We start from the raw sequence: 25,184 nt of genomic DNA on the forward strand, positions 1-25,184 counted from the left end.
CACTCAAAAAAGTGTACTCTAGAAGACACTCTAAAAAGTGTATTGAAACAATTAAGTTCAATGCTGTGTTTGTATCTTAAGTCTGATGTCATGACGCAAGGACAGATCCTGTTTCAACCATGGTGCTGTGGTGGCACTAGGGTAGAGCACAATTCACATAAGGAGACCTTAGTCCTCGACGCAGCCGTTGCAGGTTCGAACGGCCTGATGACCGTTGCTGCATGTCTTCTCCCTTTGTCATTGCTCACTTTTCTGTCTAACTACTTTCAAAATAAAGGCAGCCTGATCCAAAAAACCTGTTTAAAATAGATATCGCTTATTGGTTTTCTTCTTTATTTGAAGTAAGACTGACTTAAATTTGTCAAGTTAAGCCAACATAATAAATTATATTGGATTTACATTTTAGCAAATGAAGCAATTTAATTAAGGCAAACAACTTCATTGAATTACTTATTACCAATTGAAGCAAATGAATTAAGTTGGTTCTACTATATGCATTTTCAGTGTTCAGGGTCTTTGAAAAACTAAAACAACATGTTAAAACATATATTTAAAATAATTTAAATTCTAGCTGCATTTTAAGCACAGTGTAAGTAATAATGTAATTTTGGATAATTTAGTTTTTTAGTTTGGAACTAAAGTTAAAATTTGTTCCAATATTTAATTTGGAACAACTTTAATGTTCCAACATTTAAGTTGGAACAACGTAAATGTTTGACTTGACTTTCTATAGAATTAACTCAAAGAGATTTGAATTATTTATTAGAGATAAACACATAATTTGGGTAAAAGTAAGTTGTAAAAACTTTGTAAATTGAGTTGGATGAACTTAAAGAATTGAGGTGGATGATCATAGAATACTGAGCTGCATGAACTTAGTGAATTGAGTTGGATGAACGTAATGTATTGTAAAGTCTGAGTTTGACCAACTCAGTAAACTGAATTGGTCAGACATAGGTCACAAAACTGCCATTGAACTCAACTGTTTCAAGTAAAGTCAAAGTAAAAAGAAAGTAAAAAAGATCCTTTAAGTTAATTAACTTAATTTAAGTTAGTTATATTTCTAAATTTTGAGTACATTGTACACAAAAAAGCAAGTTGTCATCAATAAACCAAATGAATTAAGTTAATGTAAAAAAGTCTTTTAAATGAACTGTAGCCAAAAACACTTTTTAGAGTGTAGCAAAAGTTGGGGGGAACCAAAAGAAAATGCTAAGAATGCAGAGAGGAAGACCATGGGGAACACATTAAAGAAAGGGAGAAGGTAAGAGTTGGGGAGCGAGAGATGCATGCATTTTGGGAAGTGGTTTAAATATGCTGTCTGCTTCAAGGAGAGTGAGTTGGTTTTATGGGCTTTGCAAGTCACTTACCAAATCTTTCTGAAAATGACAAAGCAAGAAAAAGTAATTAGAAAGAAAAAATAACAACACAGCATTTTTATGGATAAAGTTAGGTTAGGATTGCCAAATATCCAAATTAGTTAAAATCTAGTTATTTGTTGCGCTTTTCTAACAATTGTATATTTTAAGTATCAACTTAATTTGAATTTATGATTATTAATATTATTATTTTTAATGTTTACTTACTTTGTAATAATAATGTTAATGCCTGTAGTTTACTCGTTACATTTTTTTTCTTATTTGATCATGTTAATGTTGATGTTAAATTGTGCTATGAATCAAAAACAAATACAAGGTGTTTGAAGGCCTTGTGATGCGCTTCAACGCACATCTCAGTTTCAGACACCAACAAAGACAAACATTTTAACAGAGAGACAGCAGAACAACTGTTAAACAGCAAACACAAAGAAAGTTCAAGGCATCATGAGACAGACAGACAGATGATACAGAGGTTAGACAACACTGGAAGCTGGATCTCTTTTATCCACAGCAGCTTAAAACTAACAAAGGCACATGGGACAGGTTAAAGATTTTTACAGTTTGACAGGTTAAACAGTTGTTCAGAAGTTGGAGCTCGCCATTTAAATGATCAAAGAACAGAATAGTACATTGCTAATGGGGAAAACAAATGTAACCGAAAAACAAACATTACAGTCTATAAAATATTCATCTGATTAGGATTAAAATGTATGAAAAATACATCCTAGGACACATTCCAACTGTGTATATCAAGGTACACTAAATATAATACGCTACAAAATGTGAAGAGTTGTAGTTCATCAATAAAATTTTGGGAACTTTTTTGTTTTTTTCTGAAAAGGTGTTATGTCCTGATTGTAATTATTCTCAGGAACATAATGACTGGTTTCTTTTATGCTGTGTTTTATAGATGTAAAAGAGTAAAATAGGCCAAACTTTTTATACTGTTTAAAAATATATATTTCACATTGTAGATTATTTTCTGTTGTGCCATCACATATACTTCCACTTAAATCTAATTATGTTTGTGCTTGCTATGTGATAAAATACTAAGGTTTAACAGGTGTAAATGCTTTTATACAACACAGTATTTTTACAATGGACTCCAGAAATCTGTAACATCACAGGCAATATTTGACTCAGAATATTCGAAGATATATATTTAACAACTTTTCTCTAAAGGAAAAGTAGAGAAACTACTTTTTTATAGAAACTTTTCTTATAGAAACATAGTTACAAAAGCATATAGAAATGTTAAAGTATATTAGTAATTCTGACTGTACAGCCTTCTAGGGGCCTCATTCAGGGCAGACGGTCAATGGTGACAGAATCTTTATTTAGAGGCCTCGTTCCTGATTTACGATTGCAGCAACAAATCAAAGGAGTCATTGGATTTTTCAAATGGTGACAAATCATCGACCTAAAATATCTACCCCTGTTGCCCAAAGCCACTGCAGGGCTTGCTTTTAATTAGCAATATAATTAGACATTGCGTTACTGGGGCAATGTGTGGGCTTTAATCAATCTGAACAAGAATACATTTCCCCATCTGATTTCACTGTGCAGAATGTGGACAATGTTGTCACTTTCCAATGAGACAGTTTTTTTGGATATTGAAATGTTGAAAAGTAATTTACCTGTATTCTAACTGAACTTATGAGTAGTCATTTTGAAAAATCAAATCAAGGAATTCTGACACATGATTTGTAAAAACATAAAATCTTATATCTACTGATGTTGGAAGTGCCGGAATCTCCTGCAAAAGAAAGAATAAAACAAAAAATCATAACATAAGCTTTCCTTACCAGAGCGCAGTTGCTTGATCCGTCCATCACTTGTATTTGGATCTATGGGCAAGAAGTCTTTGTACCAGGTGATTTCAGGGTCAGGTTTGCCACTGGCAGAACAAAGCATGGTAGCCGTTCGAGTTCTCTCCACCACTTTAAGCTGAGGACCCATGTCAATGTTCGGGAAGCCTGGTGGCAGAAGGTCCTCTGTGGGGGAAACAGGAAAAGAGGCCATGAAAAAGCCCTGGCTTAGGAAGTCAAAACGTCTAAAAATGGATTTATGAGGAAAATCTCACTCAAACTTGTTTCTTTTTAGCTCATGAGTTTTTGTCATTTTTTTTCACAGCTCCAGCTTAATTCAGCCCATCACCAATTCATATCCACAATGTTGTATCAATAGGTTATTGCATCCTTACCCGTTTCCACTTTGTACCCCAAACCAACTTATGTTTCTATCCGAGTTGGGATGCACAAACGTAACCACTGCATCACAGGTTATTTATATGTAGTAAATTATTTTGATAAATTATGGAGACAAATGACCATAAATATGTTCAGATGTTAGTTAATATTTTAAATATGTAGTGTCTGTTGAAGATTTCACCATATATAACTGAATGTTGCCCCTAACCCTATCCTAAGAACAACTGATTTAAGAAAACTTAAATATAAAAAAAATTCACAACTTCTGGTTCATCAATTTTACTAAGATGTTAGTGATCTCAAGGCAGAAATTATTTGACGTTTGGGCTGTGCAAAATGACTTGCTGCAAAACACTCCTTTTCACACCCAACAAAGTTGTACAAAAATAAAAAAATAAAACTTCAAATACTATCAGTCATTTGACTGCAAGATGAACTGCAATTGTTTTTCCACAAACTTAACATGTTTATTTATTTACGTATTTACTTATACATGAACTTTTGATTAGATATAACATACCAAACGATATAGGCCTTGGGGAAAATAGAAACATGAAACTATGCAGATAAAAGCATAATAAAGTCAAACTAAAACATATTTAAAATTCATGACTAATCATGGGAAAAAATAAAGATGGATTGTTAAAAAAATCCACAGACTATTGAAATTTGGCTTTGTAACCATAGTCTGCATGCATTTCTGAAACAGGCATCAAACACACTGCATGTCATTAATTTAAATTCCAGTTTACAAAACAAAAAGTTAAAGGGGCAGTATTACATTTTCCAGGCATGCGGTGCCATTTTATAGCACAATCAAGTAACTATGTCACCTTCAGTTGCCATAAAATGCAGAATACATCAAACAAAAATCAAAGTAATTTGACTTCACAATTTGTCCCCTTAAAATTGGACTCTGTTGCTTTAAGAAGTTCCCACTCTAATACTCCAACTTCAGCACTTGAACACAACAATGCCTCTCAATTATGGCTTTTACAGCTGTTCTTAGGAAAGTTAGACAGAGAAGTAGTTTGTATGATAAACTCAACAGTCACAATTCCACCAGGTGTGTGCTAATGGCTGCTGATGCTAGTCTGGTGAAGCTTCGTGGCGAAGGTGTGGGGGAGCGAAGCTGTGTGAGGTGGATGCTCAGCTGGAGACTGCAGCTCCAATGAGGAGCTTTGTGAAAATAGTCAGTGATTTGTAAGAGCAAGCATTCCATACAACCAATTCCTAAATTGCCTAAGCAATCAAGCATTTTTCTTTTATTTGAATTAAGATGTTGTCCTAGTCTTTGGAAAAACATCAAGTTTAAACCTAGAGTTATACAAACATATTTTCAAAACAGGATATCTTGTAGTATTATAACATAGTAATATCTAATGCTACTCCAAAAGACAAGTCCAGTCGATAAATGACACTGCCTAGCCATCATTCACTATAATGTACTTTTTAATTTTTTTTCTTTTTAGAAATGTGATTGGTTATGACATCTTTTGTTTAATAAATGATGCACATGAGGTACTTTGTTAGACATATAGTATATTCCATTATCATTACTCTTACACCACTTCAGACACCACCACACCAGTTGGCCCTTGTTCAAATAGAAACAAAAACCAAGCAATTTTCCTAAAGCTAATAATCATGCATGATTGAACCATCATTTCAGTTTAAGAGATGACAGCTTAGTGCACTCTGTGGTCATTGTTCTCCTCCCCACTGTCTTTGGGCAATTAGTCCCATGGGTCAAATTGCCTGACCTTTTCTTTGGCTGGAGCCAGAACAGTGATTCATTCTCAGATGACAAGGGAAGTACCCAGAGCTGTAATATGCATCTGAAGCTCAAGGCCACATCCCAAATGGGAGAGGATCGACCGACTGAGATACTGGCCAGTGGCACAGCAGAGTAGCATTTGGCAAGCCAATAACCTCATGTCCACATTACAGCCATCACAGCGGCCTCTTTGCAACATGATAAGCACTAAATTAAGGAAAATTAGGACAGAAGCTTGAATTGCAGTTTTAGTTGGAGACCCTTAAATCAGGACATCTGGTGTTCATCTAGGAAAAGGCAGTTCTGGGAATGGAATACAAAAAGACAACTTCCAAATGTGAGGGAAAAATAACCTCCATGTCTGAAAACTAAATTGAGGCAGGTAGTCTCTGAGGCTGATATAAGACCACAATGAATATTTCAACGATAGGTTCAAACACTACAGGCATTTTCACTGTTATGTTTCGAGCTGTTTCCTCTCCATCATTTATGTATAACCATCACTGTATTAATCCTTTATACCAGTTTATCTGAAGCCCAGAAATGCTTAAGCCGGCATTTTGCTTTACAAAGTTATACAGCTGGTTCTTACAAACTCCCTTCTTTGAGTGTCATCAATGATCTATGTATAAGATACAATCAAAGGTGCTGCACTTATGTACACCTCTTGCTAGTCCCATCTGTTAGAAAAGCATATCTGCACAGGGTAACTCTGCCTCACACCATGAGAGTTGCATATGATGCATTTTATACCACTGGTCCTATCTGCACAATAAATCACTCTAAATTCATGGTAGGAAAACATTAAACCAAGGCCAGTACAAAAGTGTGAGAATACACACTGACTAAGTGGATTTGAAACTAATTTGATTAGGCAGGAGACAGAGGGAATGTGTGCGAAGGAGCAAAAGAGGGCAGAAAGGTGGGTGAACAAGCAAACAAAAATGCTTGGGTTATGGATTCAGGGATAGATTTTACCATCATTACAGCTGCTCTGACCTGATACGGCACCAGCAGCTTTCCTGAACAATGGCATGTATGTTGGCTGCTCACTTTCCTGGAAATAGAGTCTGATACAGTCTTTCGCCCTGAAGCTTACAGGCTCTGTCGATAAAGGCGGTCATGCAAAAATAAATAGATCACTCATCGAGGGAGTGGAACTTTAGGGTTAGCCAGCCTGGATATGAAGGCAACTGATATGGACAGAATTGTATCCCAGTGTTCTCAGAGGGCCAGTCCCCCACCACAGAAGAGCAAGTGCTTTTCTTTCTGCTCTTTCTGATGATGGATCAACTTGTGCAAACTACTGATCAATGGCAAAGTTGTGCACAGATTTACTGAGAGTGGATCTCTACAACCAACTGACCAGTGCCAAGTCTTTGATAAGGTTGTGGTTAGAATTATCTTGACCAACTTAAAAAGGTCAGTCCTCCTAACTCTTCAGGCTAATCTCATGTTTCTTAGCATATTGTTGACAAATCCATCTCTTGAAGAATTCAGTTGTGTGACATCTGTTTTGCTCCCACCTGCAAATCCATGCATCTATTATGTTCAGCTTCTCCAAGGTCAGATTAAAAGATCCATGAGGGGAACACAGACATGCCTTTTCCAGGAAAACTCGCCTGGTCATTCAGGGAGATCTCATCCAACAACAACAACAGTTCCAACAACAAATTCTGGGTCTGCCTCCTGCTCTCTTCTGAGTAAGACATATCCAGAAACCTTCCGAATTGAGGCAACCAGTGAGCTCGCTTAATTAGATGCCTGATCCACCTCAGCTGAGACCTTTCAATGCACAGGAGCAGTGGCTGATGGAGTTCCTCAACTCTTCTTTAACTTTACAGAAAAGGCTCATTTCTGCCAGCTACACCCAGGATCTGATCTATATTCTATGACCATGTTATTAAATCATAGACAGACAGGTGAATTGGGAGCTTCACTTTTTGCCTCAGCTTTTTCTTCACCATAACAGATGAGGGCAGTTCCTTTATTAATGCAGAAGAGGATGCTAACTGTCTATCCATCTCATGCTCCACCCTATCATCCCCCATGAACAAGACACAGACCGGGAAGAACCAGCCATCTTTATTCTGTTCACCGTATAATTGCAAAGATCTATTATTATCATGGAATAAATTCCCTTGTAGTTATCTTATGTAATAATATTTCACATCACATTAGGAGACTGGAAAAATAAAGTGTCTTGTTTTTTTGCTTGTTACATCATACCAAACTCCTAATTATAACTGGTGTTGCATGATGCACTGAGTGACAGAAGTGTCTCTGATTAAAGAAGTCCATAATACAGGCACAGGTTCAGCTCCGTGACTACATCCATTGCAAGCTCAGATGTGGAATGAAGGCGTCTCAGTCATGCCTTGAAGGGGACTAATTAAAACAGCTTTAATTAGCACTTTACTCTGGCACATGCATTTCTAGGGCCTTTCTCCACTGACTGACCTGCACAAATCCTGAAAATCTCAAAGTTGCTTAGACCAATTTGTTACAGTATCACGCATGACACTTAATCCTTAGGTGTTAGTGCTCTGCCCTGCAGCTACCCAAACAAATGAATCCTTAATACCAGAAGGTTCTTGCCATGCATTGGTCAGGATTTTATGCTGCATATGGGATGTTGACATTACCATACTGCACATCCCATTAATTTTTAAGTGAAGCCAACATCAGTGCCTTTAGAATTACAGGGTTCCAAGCCATCACTGATCTCCCAGAGTGGAGAGAGTCATAACTAATGATGAAGAGGGAGAGGTGAATCCCAGCAGACTGGGACTGCAGCAAAGTGCTATGATGTGCTCCACCGTACCCCGCACCTATTACTCATATTATTATTTTCACTTACAGCAATGATTTAATTTCATCAGTAGCCTAATCAGGTTAACTGATTACCCAGTGCTCCAGCATACAGACACAGGCTTTAAGCAGGCCTGTGCACTAATGCCACAGAGGGACTATAGGAACACAGGCAGAGTGAGAGCACAGGAAGGACACAGAGGTTTAGAAACCTAATTTATGGTATACATTACAAAGAAAGAATTTAATAAACATTATGGAATTAGATGAAGAAAACAATGGAAAAGTGTATGTTACACACTGTAGATATAAAAGTTTGAAGAAAAAAAAAACTATTTACTATGACATTTTTCTGTAAGAATAACTAATACATCAGGAGGTTTAATCAAGAAACTAGACATAATCCACCACATTGACTCTTATTGTTTGATAATAGATCAGTTTCCAGATGCCAAGTAAAAATAGTTTGACTTTAAAACATTGTAGGCAGCATTTGATGTTTTTCTGTGATTATCTATCTTTGTTAGTTTCTGTTTTGTATACATTTGTGCCTTGGATAACTGTATATACAACTGTAACATAAAACTGTCAGTTTTATGTTTAAGATCTAATAGGTTTTAAACATAAAATGTGAAAGCTAATTTATAATACATTTGTAATACTAAAATACATCTACATTCTCTCCCATTCTATCTCCTGTTTTGTCAATTTTCTTGAATAATATTACCAGTAAGAAATCTGTTAAATTGCTTAGGGGAACATGGTGGGGACAGTGGCAAAGAAAAATCCAGGGACAAAGAAGAATAGCAACACAGGAGAAATCTAATCACAGTGTCTCTGGCCCCGGCACCGATAGCCCTCTCCAAGATAGCCATCTCAGCTGAATAAGGGTTATTATACAACCAGCACTCAACCTCTACCCTCTACTCCATTCCCAGAAAGACATCTGATGTCCTATTAGTATTCTCAGCACCAAGCACATCTAGCTACCAAGGGCAACATTTACATCAAAATCTTCCAAAAATACAACCCAGAGAAACACATTGAATGAGGAAACGAGGGAAATCAAGAGGGTCATCATTTTGGATATTGATAGATGGTCCTGTGAACATCTAATAAAATGTTATGTGGCTTAATAGGTAATGAATAAAACGTTCATTATCTGAGCCTGAAATGTTGTCAGACTAATGTGACCAAAAGCCTACGACGGACGTCTATATTTTAGTTTTAGATAATGACAAACTAAAAAAACTTATAAATTCACTTTCACAAATACAAATGGAGTGTATAAGCACCAGCATTCCTTGTGACCCTGCAAGGATAAGTGGGTAAGATAATGGATGAATGGATTTGACAACAATTGACTTAAAAATGCTGGCAAATACAATAGGCAAAATAATAAAATGGGAATCTAAGCTAACTTGCAATTATTGATGAAACAGTGTTACATTTTGTTGAAATTGCTTCAAAACGTCTTTGTGTGAGAAGAAGTTGCATCTTGAACTTCAAACTCTGCAAATCCAGCAACCTTTAAATGTAACTTTTATGTTTTCATTGTACCTTTAATTCTAAATGACACAAAATGAGGTCAAGTTCTTGTGAAGAATAATAATCATCATAGAAATGGGAATAGATTAAAATTTAACAATTAAGAAATTAAGAAATATCAATTTAACTCAGAAAGAGGTATTTTCTGTACACAGATTCTAACCCTTCAGACACACGTCTAACCACTAAGGAGTTTGGGGTAAGGTCTACAAACCCCTTGGGACAGAAGGGATAAAGTGGATGTCAATAATGGAAATGCCTCCCCGTACAGAGATGTCAGCCAGTCACGTCTGGTTTAAAAGGTGGGTGGCTCTGAATGTGCTTTCCAAATGGAGTGTGCGCGTGTGCGTGCGTGTGTGTGTGTGTGTGTGTATGCAGGGGTAGGATTGTGTAATGAGGATTAGTGGGCACCTTGAAACTTGACATCAGTTTATGATATAATGTGGAAGGCAGTGTGGCTGTAAAAAAATATTTTTTAAACTTCAAATTTGTACTTAACTGTTAACAGTTTAGACTTGCACAGAATATTAATTTATATGTGCATCATTATTCAATAGAAATTCTTAAGGCATTTTCTCCAACAATGTAGCAAGATATATTTCAAATGATGCATTTTTCAGTACTTGTATCACTAACTGTGTACATTTCAATTAAAAATGAGTGCTATATTCTGCTATTGTTGCAAAAATACACACAATTTCACAATTGCAGTCTTTCTGCTAAATAACAATGCAATGACAAAACACATGTGAATAACTGTGTTAAATCATTAAAAAACATGGCAGGATTTTATGAAGGCATTAGAGCAACAAGCCCTTTACTCATATTTTGGAGCTGCTATTTATGTGCCGTTTTTGTAAAATGGGTAATTTTACAAAAGAGGTATGGATTAACTACTTTCACATAACAAACTTAACTTTTAATTTAGTGTACAATGCCATGGAGCATAAATTAGGTTTAGGCACAGTCTAGCTGATGCTGTGCTGATGGCATACTCAAACCAAAAATCTTCAGCAGGGAGTTTAATAATAATGTTTAAATAATATTTATCCATTTCAAAATTACACATTTTGTCGCGGTAGTAAACTTCAATGGAATATAGGTTGAAAATGAGTTACAAATTTATCATATTTTGTTTCTATTTATGATTTACGTAACGTTCCAACTTCATTGAAATTGGGGTTGTATTAACATGTATCTGAAATAGCTCTTCGGTTTAAATTTTATGTTTCTTAGATTCCTTTAAACAGTTTACATGTTTATTGGCTTGCTATGTTTTTTCTTGAACCACTTCCTCTAATCTGAGATGTAGTTTACTATTATTCTTTCCTATTAAAGAGGAAAGAATAATAATCTTGTTATGAAGGTCTTCGTTCCAACTTTACCACAATAAGTGTGCACACAGCAGTTCTAAGGCACCTAGGATTTTTAAGTCTATTAAGTGTCAGCCCTGAGGTGCTCAAAGCATGACCCCCATGTTGTATAAATTCAGTCACCTGAGTAGTTGGGTGATGTATATGCATGAGGGTAGCAGTTCAGGCCACATCCCCTTGCTGTTCTTTATGCATGAGCTGGGCCACTCCTTGAGTTTCAACAGGATCCACATCTCCCTCCTAATTCTCCTTTGATTTGGTCCAAAGAGTAATTCCCCTTTTTAGTCTTTTTTTCTTCAAAAATAAATATGTACAGTTAAAAGTGTTTAGATCAGTGTTTTGTTTTCAACATTTTTCAGCAACTGCACCTGTGCAGCTGCATATATCATGTAACTGGGTAAGTATGATTTTGTTTTTTTTATATGTACACATTTCACAGCAGTGATTACATAATTGTAGCAAACTCTAACATATTCAGCAAGGCAACAATAATTTATTTCCATCCAATTTACAAGCTGAAGTTTAACTAAGTAAAAACAAAGAGAGTAATTCAATGCATATAACTGTTTCTTTCTGTTGAATTCCTTTTTATTGTGACATATTAGTAACTGGTAATACTGACGTGTGACTTTAAGGGATAATCCTCTCATATTCCCTTGAAATGCTGGGAAGTTTCACTGATGCTGTGTTGATAAAATGTGAAACAAGGAGAGTATTTAATTTGAAACTGTGGGAAAGTTTGCATGTTCTCCCTGTTCTCGACACTATGCCTGTCCAGAATGATTGGGTAACTCTGGTTTCTTCATCCAGAAAAAAATTAAAATAAAATAAAATCCTAACTTGTTCAGGCACTTGCGTTTGTGTTTAGATGACTGCTTGTTTTGGAAAACAGCTGAAACAGGCTCCAATCAACCTGCAAACATTAGAAAGTTAAAATAATGGGCAAATTTGATATTGGGACATCTGGGAGTCTTATTATGAAATTGTGCAGCTGCATCTCAGTAACTTAAAATACCATGAAACAATTAATTAATTTTTTCAGAAAATGTTCAATGTTTGTCAATGAAAAGGGAATTTTTAATACAGAAATCTTATGTCTATGGCCAATACAACATTGGTGAATTACTTAACTTTCCCTGACACCAACCCCGAAGAGAGGAAGTCACAAAAGGTGTGTGTATAGACTCCATGTGCTATGTAGTAGATACATACTTTTCAGGAAGCAGTAAATTCTTTAATATTATAATAATGTAATATATCCCCTTGTGTATTGAAACTATTCCACTTTTGATTGACTTAAAGAAATCAATTATTTCAAGTCAGCTGTTATTGAGTAGAAATTGGATATGATATTTGGTGTGATTAAACATGCAATAAATTAGCATCCATCAATAAGCTTATCAGTTAGACACCTGCCTCTCTGCCATTCACAATTCAATTCAATTAAAAAATACTCACCCTAGCAATGGTGGTAGTACTGACTATGAGTGCATATCTAGGATAACCACTGCTCTGTTTATGCAGGAATCATATAAAACCACATTAAGATGCCAAAAGATTAGGAGAGAGCCTTCCCTCTTAAAGACCTCAGGGAAACTTCCTCTGCTTCCAACTCAATCACCATCACCTTAATTCTTTCCATATTTTCCTCCCTTATCTTTCATGCAACCACTTAGCTTATGTCTCAGTTCTTCAACCTCCGATCACACCTGATAACAGCACGATAAATTCAGAGGATCAAAGGATTCAATGGCTATAAGCTCTCATCCTATTGAATTTCTTCAAGATTGTACTTTATTTTAATATAAGAAAGGTAAAGGGCTGACTGCATTCAATTGGGAACTGAAAATACAGCTATAGAAGTAAAAGTGATGCATCAGAAGGAAAAGGTTAAAGGTAAGTGGAAAGATAACTTCCAAGAGAAAAAGAAAAAGAAAGGCAAAGTCACTCAAGGACAGCAAAGGAGACATCTCTGAGGAAACAGCACAAAACTTTTTAAGCTTCCAATAAGAGATCAGGGGCATGGGAGCCATTCATGTGGTCAACATCCACCTATTGATTTGATGTTTGTGCCTCACCTGCCCTTCTCTGCTCACCAATAACAGACCTGGAGTTTCTGCTCAGCAGTGAGTAGAACTTTATAAGCAGCTTAAAAATAGAATTACAGGAGGACCAATAATCAAAACTAGCTAACTCTTTAATACAGAGTTTGCCAAACAAAATAAACTAAAATGTTCCTGTTAAAAGCACATATGTGTGTGAGCACTTAACCCTTTGCCAACTGGTATTGAACAAAACAGCACTACATTGATTTATAATTTACAGTTGGTGACAGCAAGATTTGTTTAAGAACAAAAATGGATTTTTTGCCAGGGACAAGTTGGAGATGATGCAAGAGGCAAACAAAGCAAGTGTAGGTCCTTTTGGAGGAACATCAGGGCCAAAGCTCTCTTAAGAGAGCCATTACATTTCCTACTCAATCCACATCAAGCATCCATAGACAAGTGCTTTTGTGACCAATCTGATTAATGTCTTTGCTGGTAGTTTAAGACCTTTTTAGACATGCAAATCAATGTGGAAACTTATGATATCTGCATCATGGCCAACAAATTCACTCAAGCATTTGAACTTATAAGCATGACTACTGTAGGGTGAGGTGTACATATGCGGCTATTTTATTTATTCTTTTCTTCAGTCATATTACTCTTGTAACCTTTTGACTTTTCTTATTACTGTTCAGAATTTTTTTCCAACCTTTAGCAGTATGTCATTTTCGCTCTTTCTCAAGCTGTTGGAGACAAGTGGAAGAGGGCAAAGGCCATCTCAAATGCAGGCAGACAGGAAGAGAAGACAGATATGTTGCTGATTCTGCCAAGCTTATTCTTCACTGTCTTATTACCGGATGGCCAATGCCTGCCTGCTGGCCCACTCTCCCACTTTTTTTTGCTTTCCTTCATCTCTATCTCTTAGCTGAACACACATACACATCAGACACAAACACCACATAAACCAAACAGTCTGACATTTGGTCTACCTCTGCACACATGTCAGGACAAAAACCTACCTTCTCTCTCACACATGCACGCAAACACCTGCTCTTGTTTCCTTTTGCTTTTAATTTTTTTAATTTAGTCAGAGCCCTCGACAAATGTGCCTCTTCAGAGCAAACACAAAGCTTTGTATGCAACCCCATTCAACATCAAGGCAGCATGAATTAGGTAAGCAAAGACATAAAGAGAGGACAAAAACCAAACTAAAACAAAATAATCTTCAAAAATAATCAAAACAGTTCTGAGTCTTAATGCATCTCTATCCTCATATACTTGTGGATCAATGTAAGCAGAACATTGCCAGTTAAAATATCACCAATGGGTTACAAATTTATACTAACTGAAAATTTTCAGTTTTATATTTCAGGTAAAAGTAAACTTAACAAAAAGTGAAGAAAAATTAGCAAAACAAATAAATTATAAAGATCAGTTCAGGGGACTTTTAAAGCTAAGCCTAAGGAAAAAAGTGTACAAAATAAGCTTAAACAAAATTAGGGCATTAGGGTATTGAATGTTTAGTTGTATAAAAACAAAACATTCAATGTGATTAATTGTATAAAGTGAGGAAGGTAATTAATAGGTGAAAGAATGGAGATAGGTACGACTCGTTCAACCTGATTGGGAGTGATGAAAGAAAATTTTTCTCCATACATGTGTAGAAGCTTCAAAGGTATCAAACAAATGGTTGAACTTTTACAGCATCAATAACTTCTCCAGTAAGAGCTGCTTTGCCAGATGGGGATCTGTTTCAGGGTCATGCACTAGAATCAGAATCTAGGGAAAATTTTGTAAAAACATTTAAAGACAAACATTTTTCAAGATTTGATCAAGTGTAATAAATCCCAAAGATTTGCCAGGAATAATCTAATTTCAGCTCAAACAAGTTAGCAAAACTCCATCTGAGTAAATCGATGAATCTTAAAAAAAAAAAAAAAAAAAAAAAGATTACTCTCTGTGATCTCACAACATAGGGAGCTGATTGTCCCCTAGTGGCAGCTTTTTCTTATTTCTGATTCTATAAAAGACAGTTGGGGGGGAAAAAAAAAAAAAAGAAAATCAAAAGAAAAAAAAAAACATGACAACAAAAACCAACAGCAAGTCATGTCATCTCCAGAGTGCACTTCATATGGCTGTTGGTCCTCCTCCAAGGACTCCCAGAGGACTCTGAACGTCTTAGTGGAGCCAGATGGCCCCCATCTTAGGTATTCAGCTGTGGCAGTGAAGTAACAGCCAAGGAGGTGTCACAGTCAAAGCTAAATGCAACCGTCATTGCCATGAACATATGCGCACACACGCACATACAGAACTGAACAACATAATGCAAAGTGAGACTTTATTATTGTCAGCGCAAAGTTAAAAAAAAAAGGTAAAAGAGAAGTTCTGTTAAAAGTTTTAGTGTCTGTGTCATGGTATGTTTATTGTCGAAGTACTATGTTTGCACAACTGCATACTTGGAATGCATTTTCGTATCTCTGTGTGCATGTCCTTAAAAGTGCTGATGAATGTGTGGGTAGAACAGTGAGCTGTTATTCATTGTATTTAAAACTAAAAAGATATTTTATTTAGTCATAGAAAATCAGTTCTTTCTAGGAATTAGAATGTTAGGAAAGTTCTGTTCTATGCTTGCTCGTAAGGTAAGACAAACACCCACTTCTTATCAGCTGTGAAAGTATGGATTTCTTTAACCAATAACTAATAGTTGATCAAAGTGTTCTGTGCATTTGCATTTGACAAAGAATCAATGTATGCAGTTGAAAATTCCAATATATGTGCACCGCACATTTCCGGCCAAGCCACCCATCATTGCGACCCATTTTCTGCCTCTCTAAATCCCAGACCACATCCCCTCTGTTTACTGGAAATGCCTCCCTTGTGCCTTGTCCCATATCCTGTAATCCTTTGCCATGTTCCAAGAACCCATGTTCAGCTATTGTCCTCCTCACCTGTTATACACTGCCAATCATCCATGTCACCTTGTTGTCTCCCTTCATCTATTGCCAACTATTCTTGAATTTTAAATATTTGTATTTTCTGCTGCTCCTCTTCCTCAACTCTAATTGCCTTTCACTCATAATGTTCAGTCTTCTTTACTTTCACACCCTTCAAAATTTTCATTTTCCTATTTTTGTATTCTCTTGACAGATATTACATATCGCTAATGTTCGTAGAGTTTTTTTTTCTAGGCTCTATTCTGATCTTGATGGGTTAATTCAGGGATCCTGGGCCCAGTTAAGAATGGAAAACGGGACATTTCTGTTATCCTCTGCAGACATCTGTCAAATTCTCCTCCATCAACCCATTTACATGCATATTTCAATGCTTTGTCTTGCCTGCACAGGAGATCTGCCTTCTTCCTCTTGGCCCTGGAGTGGATCTTAATAACTTCACATTTGTTATCTTCTTGTGTGGACTGCTCAGGATTTGTTCTGTGCTCCAACCAACGGCCTTAGTGTGCATGTTCCCGAGAATTGAGTTTGCATGTTTGTTGTTGTTCAGTCTTTATGCTTGCCCGGGCGTATTTTGCCCAGGACTTTTGAGATTGGAATAAACAAAATAAGCTTTGAATATGTTGTGCAGACCAAACTCTTTTTTATTATTATTATTTGAAATCAGCTGGTGACGATTTATTCATACATCCTTACTCTTTTTCATGGTCATGGGGAGCCAGCGGTCATCAGATGAGATGCAGAATAAAACCTGGATAAATCACTAGTCCATCACAGGACAAAACAGTTGCACAAAGGAGATACATACCTGGATGCTGATACCTATAATTAATTTAGCATTAATTTTCTATGCTTCATCATTTGCCAGTCTCAGATTAATTAAAAGACTGGCCTAACAGTCAAATGTATTAAATGTACTTGGTCAAGAAATAAAAAAAAAAAAGTGTGGGTAAAGCAATTTAAAGGCAAACATAACACAGGTAATTTACAAAATGGACAGACAGCAGTCAAATATTTTATTCCAGGTTAAGTTATTCAAATTGTAACTGTATTTCTACACTAGAGGAACTTGCACCCTTGTCAAAGCATTGCAGGTCTGTGTCTAACAATGACTAAGCTATGTTGGGCAAGGTTTGCCATCTCTGGCACAACGTTCCCACCAGACAAATGCTGCCGACACCAGTGCTGGTGGATCTGACAGCCAGAAAGTCCTGGTGTTTGTGCTGCCAGCCCGGCAGCATTAGCTCAGCTTCATCCAGGCCTGGAATCAAGGCAGATGGCAGTGGAAGAGAAAAGAGGAAAAAGACACTGTGCTGTGTGGGTCTATATATTTGAAGCCGCCAGCAAACGGTGGAATGAAAAGGACAAAATCAGGTAGGTAGCAACATGCTTGTTCACCATAACAACACCATCATAACCTTAAATATTATTTTATCAACACTTTATCTAAAATAGCATTTTATCATAAACTACTGTGTACTATCTAGTTATTTTACTCCTGGTGTATCTGTGGGCACTCTTGTATGGGATGTCCAATCACATCTGTCAGCTGCTGTGGCCTCTCTGTAGATGCACAATCAATCCAATTCATCAAGGAACTTTAAGGGCTGCCAATGACAGCTATTGCTATTACTTGAATGACAGCTGATTAGTCTCATCAAAAAAAATAAAAAATAAAAATGTGATTAACAGCCCTCAACATTTTCAACTGCAAAAGAGTTGGTAGTTGCCATATTTCTTTTGTTTTAGATACATTAACATGGCTTTGGTACATTAAAAATTTTAACCATTTTAACATTTCTTAAACTTGGCAAGTAAAACCTATGCATTTGAAGTCTCAGCCTTTAAAATATAACACTGTATGTTTCTACACAAATGCAAAATTGGATTTTGAGTGTTAATGTCCTATGCAAAAAAAAACAAACAAAAAAAAAGAAAACTAAATTCTAACAAACTAGATTTAATTTGGTATAAATCCTTCAAAAACATGAAATAAAAAACATGAAATAAAAAATAAAAATATTAAATTAAAAATAAAAATACATTGTTAATCAATGCTGCTTGTGGTTTTATTTTTTGGCCTGTCTATTTGACTTGCTGCCTGAAAGATACTGAAACTGAAAAGTTTCAGTATCTTTTGAGCAGAAAGTTACAAATTGAAATTCCAGACACAACAAATGCTGCTCTAGTAAATGTACTGCATAAATCCATGATGTTCTCATGGGGGGGGGGGGATGGGAGGATTAGAAAGCAGGAGGTTTTACCTCTGATGATGGTGAGCTTGGCACTGACGGAATTCTCGCCTGCGCTGTTCTCTGCTAGACATTCGTAGATATTCTCATCACGTGGTGCTCGGAGAGGTTGGATTCTGAGCACAGCACCAGCACCCTCGTCAAACTCAATGGTCTGTGAAATGAAGCATAAGGGGCAACGTTTGGTAACCTTTGTTTGGGATTTCAATTTAAATACCACAAGTTTTTAAATTGGCAGCAAAGTGTAAGTAAAGAGTAGATCACCAGAGAAAGCAACTAGCAATGGACAACATGGAGCTGAAATTTTTGTTTCAAGTGATTATAAACAATATTACAACTCAATGCAGTCTTCTGGGAAATAATCATTGCTTTACTTTGCTGACTTTAATCAATCAACCAATTACATTAGTGTAAGAAGCTGAAGACACACAATAATGATGAATCATAAATCAAAGAATGTATTTTTGCTTTATGAAACCTCAATATGAAAAAACAGTTTGGGCTTCAAAAGTAACAGTCATACTATCAGATTTTGTTTGTCATTGACTATATTTATTTATATTGTCAGATGGACTTAAGTATGAGTCAGTTAACATGTTGACAAGCACACCACAAATGTGGTTTATTCTATTATCCTGAAATTAAACAATGCTAAAAAAAATAGATTAAAGACAGAATTTCCCTCAACAGAGTTTGTGTTTTCATCTTGTTTTACAACTGCAATTACGCCTCTTTCTGCTTTGTTCTTGTGTTTCTTAAGTTTGTTGAAAGTCCTTGGAACAACAAAGATGGATAGCATAGGGGTTAGGATTGTGGTTGCTAAAACAGTTTAATAGGAATTACATAAATAGTAACTGTTTAGTTATGACCTTTTTATATGAAGTTGTAATGTTTGTGAAGGACTCTATTAACATTGCAGACAGATTCTGGCCACCGGGGTGGTATTTGGATAACCTAATCTAATCCGACTGGAAATCAACAAATCAATAGGTACAAAACTAGAATTTTGATGTTGTGAAAAAAATCGGCCTCAGCTTTTTTGCACATACCGTTGTCTTCTGACATTTTTTCTTTAATTTTGGATAAATCCATCAAGGAAGATGATTAGATTCCAAGCCTAACAGCATAAACTACACTTCTAGTGTCTACCCCTCTTAAATGGAAGCTTATACCATTTCGACCAAGGCCTTATTGCTCCAACCATCTGAGCAATGCGTGACTTTGAACCACAAACAGGAGTCTTCAGCAGCTCTGCTGCTTGTGTGACGCACATCCCGGCCTGAGCAGCTAATTAAGCTAAAAACACTGCAGAGCATGCCATCGTGATCAATATCAAAGCAGCCGTCTGGAGGGTAGAGAAGATAAGAACAAAAATAAAACTACAACTTCAAAACCCACTTTACCAATTTTTAAGTCCAGCTAAATAGGAACCGTCCATTCGGCTGGGCTCCTTCGTGCCCTTGGCTTTGTTTTTCACTTAGCATGCAGAGGAGGAGCAAGCACAAACAGAACTTGTCTTTTTATTTTATCCTCAGTTGGGATTCTGGTCTTCTTGTTGATGCTTCTGACATTTCTTTTTCTTTATTTTGCTTTTCAGCGTCTTCCCCCATGGTTTCCCTCACGCCGCTACGCATGAATGTGCGGGTTCGGGTGTGTGCATAGATCTGAGTGCTGTCACTGTTGTCACTGTTAAATAAGGCAACTTTTTAATTAAGAGACATTGAGCATCAGTCAAGACTTTTAGAGATGCCATCTGGGATGCCTGCCGAGAAGTGAATAACAAACATCATGAATAACGCACAGGCATAATCATGCAGTCAGGGCTGCTTCAAGAAAAAAAAAAAAAAAAACAGCTCTGGAAAAATGTGACAATAACAGAGTCAGTCAAGTGCAAAAAGGACATAGTTTGTGGAATGTAAGGGATCAGCATTTCAATGCTGGGCAGCTGCAGCTAATGATAGACATGTACATGTTCAAAGGTTAAAATGAGTAAATCCATGAAAGGTGTGATGTGTTTTCTACACCAATTTGTAAAAAAAACATGAGGGGAAAGATAAAATAATGAGTCTTTTCAAAATTGTTATGATAAACTCTAGCTGAAAGAAAACTGCTCGCAAGATGGTAAAACATAGTAACTGAAAGTCAAAACAGTTGTCATTGTACAGTGTTCTGCAAAGGTATTCATATGCCTTGACCTTTTCCACATTATGTTATGGTACAGTCAAACTTGAATGTAATTTTCTCAAAATTTTATGTGGTAGAGCAATACAAAGATGCACATAACTAAGACATTAAGGGAAATGGTACATGGTGTATAGAAGGGATGTGTAAATAAAAAAATCCTCCCTCCCTCAAGAGATGATTTGGTAGAGCCATTTTTCACTGCAGCTGCATCTGCAAGTGTTTTGGAGTATGTCTCTACTAGCTTTGCTCATGTACATTTGCAAATGTATCTTTTTGCTCATTCTACTTTGCTAAATAGCTAAAAACTCAGTGTGTTTGGACAGATATTTTCCAGATTTTGAGATGAATTAGGACCAAACATTCAAACACATGAGTATGCTTCACTGGAAGTCGAATCTTCATCCCAGTCTGCAGTATTTTCAGCCTTTTACAGTTTTCTTCCAGGATTTCCCTGTAATTACCACTACCCATCCTTCCAATAACTCTGTCCAGCTTTCCTGTCTCTACTGAAGAAAAGCATAATTGCTGCCACTATAATGTGTTCATTCAAGGTCATATGCAGTGTACAGAAACACATTGTAATTTGCCTGTTGACAAATTTGGTCTTATTTATATTCATTTACTTATGACCATAGAAGCTTAATTTACATGCTAACTATGTTGCTTACATATGTTGCTTGTGGCTAACTGAGTCACACAACTTTACAGGTTTCTTTCCTCACTGACTTTCATCTCGTCATTCATGGGAGTCAGATTTGTGCAGTGCCAAACTAACGGTTGTTCTATCAAGAGACTTCAACCTGAGCATTTGGAATGTGTAGTTTCTGCAGAGATATAACAGTTGTCTCAGGTTCCTCTGTTAATGCTCTCTTCACCCAGCTGGTCCACTTAGGCAGATGGTTATCATATTGTAGGTTTGCAGTTGTGCTATACTTTTTCTGGTTTCTGTTAATGAACTCACCGGTGCACAGTGAGATGTACAAAACTTGGAATCTTGTTTTGTAAGCTAAACCCCATCAATAACTTCTCCATATTTTTATTTCTGAGTGTTGCTCTGTGCTCTTTGGTTTTCATGTTGCTTTTTAGTTTATCTACTATTGTTCTTCATCAAAGCCCTCACATAATGATTACATTTACAGTAACAGTACATTACTCAAGAAGGCTCCACTTAGAAACTGTGCATTCTTTAGTGCTGATCTATCACATAAAGTTGTAAAACACTAAACTGAAGCTTGTGATTGTAACAAGACAAATGTGTGAAAAGTTCAACGTTTGTGACTACTACATGAAGGAATAAAGAGGGTAATTAAGAGCCCACTACTTTGCAATCAGAATCGATAGCAGAGAACAATATGTCCTCCATTTTCACACAGCACCAAAATCTTTTAATTCGATTAATTTCATTGCATGTTTCGGGCTACATTTAATAATTCACTTTAACAGACCTGCATGTGAGAATTTAGAGTTATAATTTTTTTGGCCTAGTGTTGTATGACATGACAGTAACATAAACACTCTGACGCTCCACATTAAGTCAGCCCAGCGCACCTACAAATAGCAGAAAGCCACACAGCATAGTTCAAAAACTTACCTCTATGCGCTGAGAGTTCACCTTCTTTCCTTTCTTGTTCCAACTAACTTTTGGCTTTGGGTCGCCTGTTGCCTGGCAGACAAAGGAGACGACTCCCCCTGAGACACCAATCTGGTCAACAGGAACTTTAGTGAACTCTGGCTTCGCTGGAGAGCAAAGAAAAACATACATTACCACAGGCTATAAGATAAATGCTGCAGCACTGGTGCTAACTCAGTTCCTTTAATTACATTTCACAAAGAACTCACTTCCAAATGTCAACTGAGTGTGTGTGCAACCATTCACACATACTTGATCTTGTGCATCTAATTTTCACTTTGCACATCTCCTTGTATCCACTCCTTAAACTGTAGTGCTCTACAAATTTCAAATTTATATGGTAATGTCCACATTTTGACAATTACAAGCTTAAACATGCATCATTCCACAAAAAAAAAAAGAAAAATCAACAAAGGACAAGGTCCAGTGAAGAACCAAATTCTTTGGAAAAGGTCATTAACCCTCCTGTGGTCTTAGCACGATGCTCAGGAGGAGCATGGCAGATGTCATGGTTGAACAGCAGTGAAGCAGTAGGGTGTCCTGTCAGACCGTCAATTCCTGAAACCTCCACCAGGCTAAAAAAAAAACCCCTTTAAAAAAGCACACACAGGATCAGTGTGACCCTGCCGGACTGCGCACAGAGTAAAAAGCTTGCAGTGTCCAATCTACCCTATCTCTTAAGACCAGGGGAGAGTTAAAGCTGTGAACCGATATAAGAGAGTTTTCCTCTTTATGGTATTTCTACCACAGAACACTGAAAAACGATCATTAATTGAACTGTTCAAATTGAAAATGCTTCAATTGTTTTAACTGAAAACTAACGGTAAAAACAGCCGTCGCAGTCCATCAAAAGTTTAACACACGTTTGGGTTAAAGTAGGTTTAAGAGAACAAACTGGATAGAAAAAGAGAGAAAAAAAACCTGCAGCCTCCTGGGGAACTTGTTAAATCTGAATCACACAGATATACGGCAATGATCAAACGGCCAAGCGCACAACATCAAATTAATAATTGAGGGACCACGGGCCGACACAGGTCTCCAAGCACTGCTAAACACATATGAGGGAGAATTCCTGCATTCATTATCAGGCAAAGAGAGGTGGGAAGAAGGAGAATGAACCAAAAAGAAATGGCATGAGACATGGCAGAGGAAAAGAAGAAGCGTGAGCACTGTGCCTCAGGAAAATAGGGCAAGTACACTCAAAGTTCAACTCACTGGCTCCAAATATTAAGCCAAATATTTCACAATACTGTGAAAGGATAAAACCAACCACTACACAGCTCTTCCAACCAAGTAATCGTTTAATTCATAATAAGATTATAAGGGACTATCAATAACATATTTTTGTTTTTCACTCTTATAGCTGCATCCTTGCATTGTTATGCTGTCTGTGCTGGAAAACTGCAACACCAATAATACTATTTAAAAAAGAAAAGGAAGAAAGACAATCTAGCAAAATGCACTTAGAACAAAAGTTTAAACTTTTTCTCACTATATATTCCACAGATAGGAATATGATAAAGGTTGCAGTGTAGATTGAGCACCTTAGCCTTAAGTGGCTTACTTCATCTTCCTGCTGCATAAAATGATCCCTTCTGGCATTTTACACTTTCAATTTCCATCCTAAACATCTCTGTGCAGCTTTAAACAACACAGTTTCTCCAGATTTGACCTTCCTTTACAATGTGCCCTCTGTTGAGACAGAAGAGGGGCTTTACACACAGCAAGCCCATGGCAGTGGTTCTTACTGAAGGCTGGCATTCTTTGATTAGTTTTCCCGTGGACCGTTTGACATTTCCACCCAGTCGCATTCCCCCCCTCTCTGAGGCTTCACAAGATGAGAGAGATGTAAAATAAATGTGAATGACTGTATGTCTGGCTGAATTTACCTCCTGACAGATTTTAGATTTTTTATTGTGTACTGTATATAGGTTTTAGTATTACTTGAGGTAGATTTTAAATAAAATAAGCAGCCAGCCAAAAAGAGAGCTGTGTAGAAGAAAAAAAAAAACAGATGGGCTAGAAATAAAAATGGAAAATGACACAGTCATGAATGGCAGGACGAGTGAAGGAGCAGGTGGAAAGGTCAGTGGTGGAAGGAATGCTAGAAGAATAGAGAAAGAAGGTGACAGGAGGTCTAGAAGCCCAGAAATTGGTAAGAATGAGTGTGGTATAAAAAGTGCTGGACAACTCATCAAAAAGTTTTTCTAACTTTAACTAAATCTAGCTCCTACTATTTGTAATTCACAATTGTCAAACTGCCCTTCACAGGAATCTACTTCCTGAGGGTCTATTATATATGAAATTTATATATGATGAGAACACACCAAATATTTTTCTAATATCATCTTTGACACATCGGACACATACACATACATTCTGTCATAGCTATGTTAATTTCAGTCGCACTTTTAAAATTAGCACTTACATCTAAACCTCATGCTCCATAGTGCATCTCACAATTAGAAGATGTGAATGTATAAAAAGGCCATGATTTTTTTTAACTATTCAAAAAAAGTAAGGCTGATGTACATAGTGTCTTCTACATGTGGAAAGAAAAGTTTCTTTACAATAAATGCAGCTTTATCTGGTCAGAAAATATAATAAAACTTTTACACAAAGCACTAAAAGCCAATGGTAAAACTTTCAAATGTGTTCTAAACGTAACTGTAACAAGCAAAGAGGCATTAAAACAGGAGTCATTTGAGTCAAAGAAAAGTCTGATCAGCACTCTAGAAGCAGACCTCTGCACAATCCAGAGATGAAGACTTTTCCAATAATCTACATGAGAAACAAAATAAGTTACCTCAGCTTTATGTTTTGGAGATAATTTTATTTTTGAAATATTTTTCAATTGAAATAAATTTCGGACCAGATTTTAGGGGTGTCTGGTTCTAGAAATGGATTGATAAACGCATCCATTTGACAACAGAGGTGGATATGCAGTAAATGGCAATTTTGTTGCCTAATTTGTAAAATGATGCTTCAGAGTCCTTATTGTAAAAGTACAACTACAATGTACTA

General features: G+C 36.6%; 1 protein-coding gene across 16 annotated transcripts in view; it reads right to left on the reverse strand.

Annotated features, from left to right (window-relative positions):
* Positions 1–25,184, reverse strand: part of ptprsa (protein tyrosine phosphatase receptor type Sa) — a 240,092-nt gene that overhangs the window by 95,595 nt on the left and 119,313 nt on the right. For 8 of the 16 annotated variants that reach the window (XM_044130248.1, XM_044130249.1, XM_044130259.1 and 5 more), the window contains 4 exons: positions 22,122–22,267; positions 18,359–18,500; positions 3,185–3,373; positions 1,371–1,379 (listed from right to left, as the gene is read on the reverse strand). In XM_044130248.1, the coding sequence (XP_043986183.1) occupies positions 1,371–1,379; positions 3,185–3,373; positions 18,359–18,500; positions 22,122–22,267 (486 nt within the window). The remainder of the gene's footprint in view (positions 1–1,370; positions 1,380–3,184; positions 3,374–18,358; positions 18,501–22,121; positions 22,268–25,184) is intronic. The other 8 variants (XM_044130252.1, XM_044130254.1, XM_044130258.1 and 5 more) reach the window with 1 other exon arrangement.

The sequence above is a fragment of the Gambusia affinis genome, linkage group LG10 (genome assembly GCF_019740435.1).
Source record: "Gambusia affinis linkage group LG10, SWU_Gaff_1.0, whole genome shotgun sequence".
Lineage (NCBI taxonomy): Eukaryota > Metazoa > Chordata > Actinopteri > Cyprinodontiformes > Poeciliidae > Gambusia > Gambusia affinis.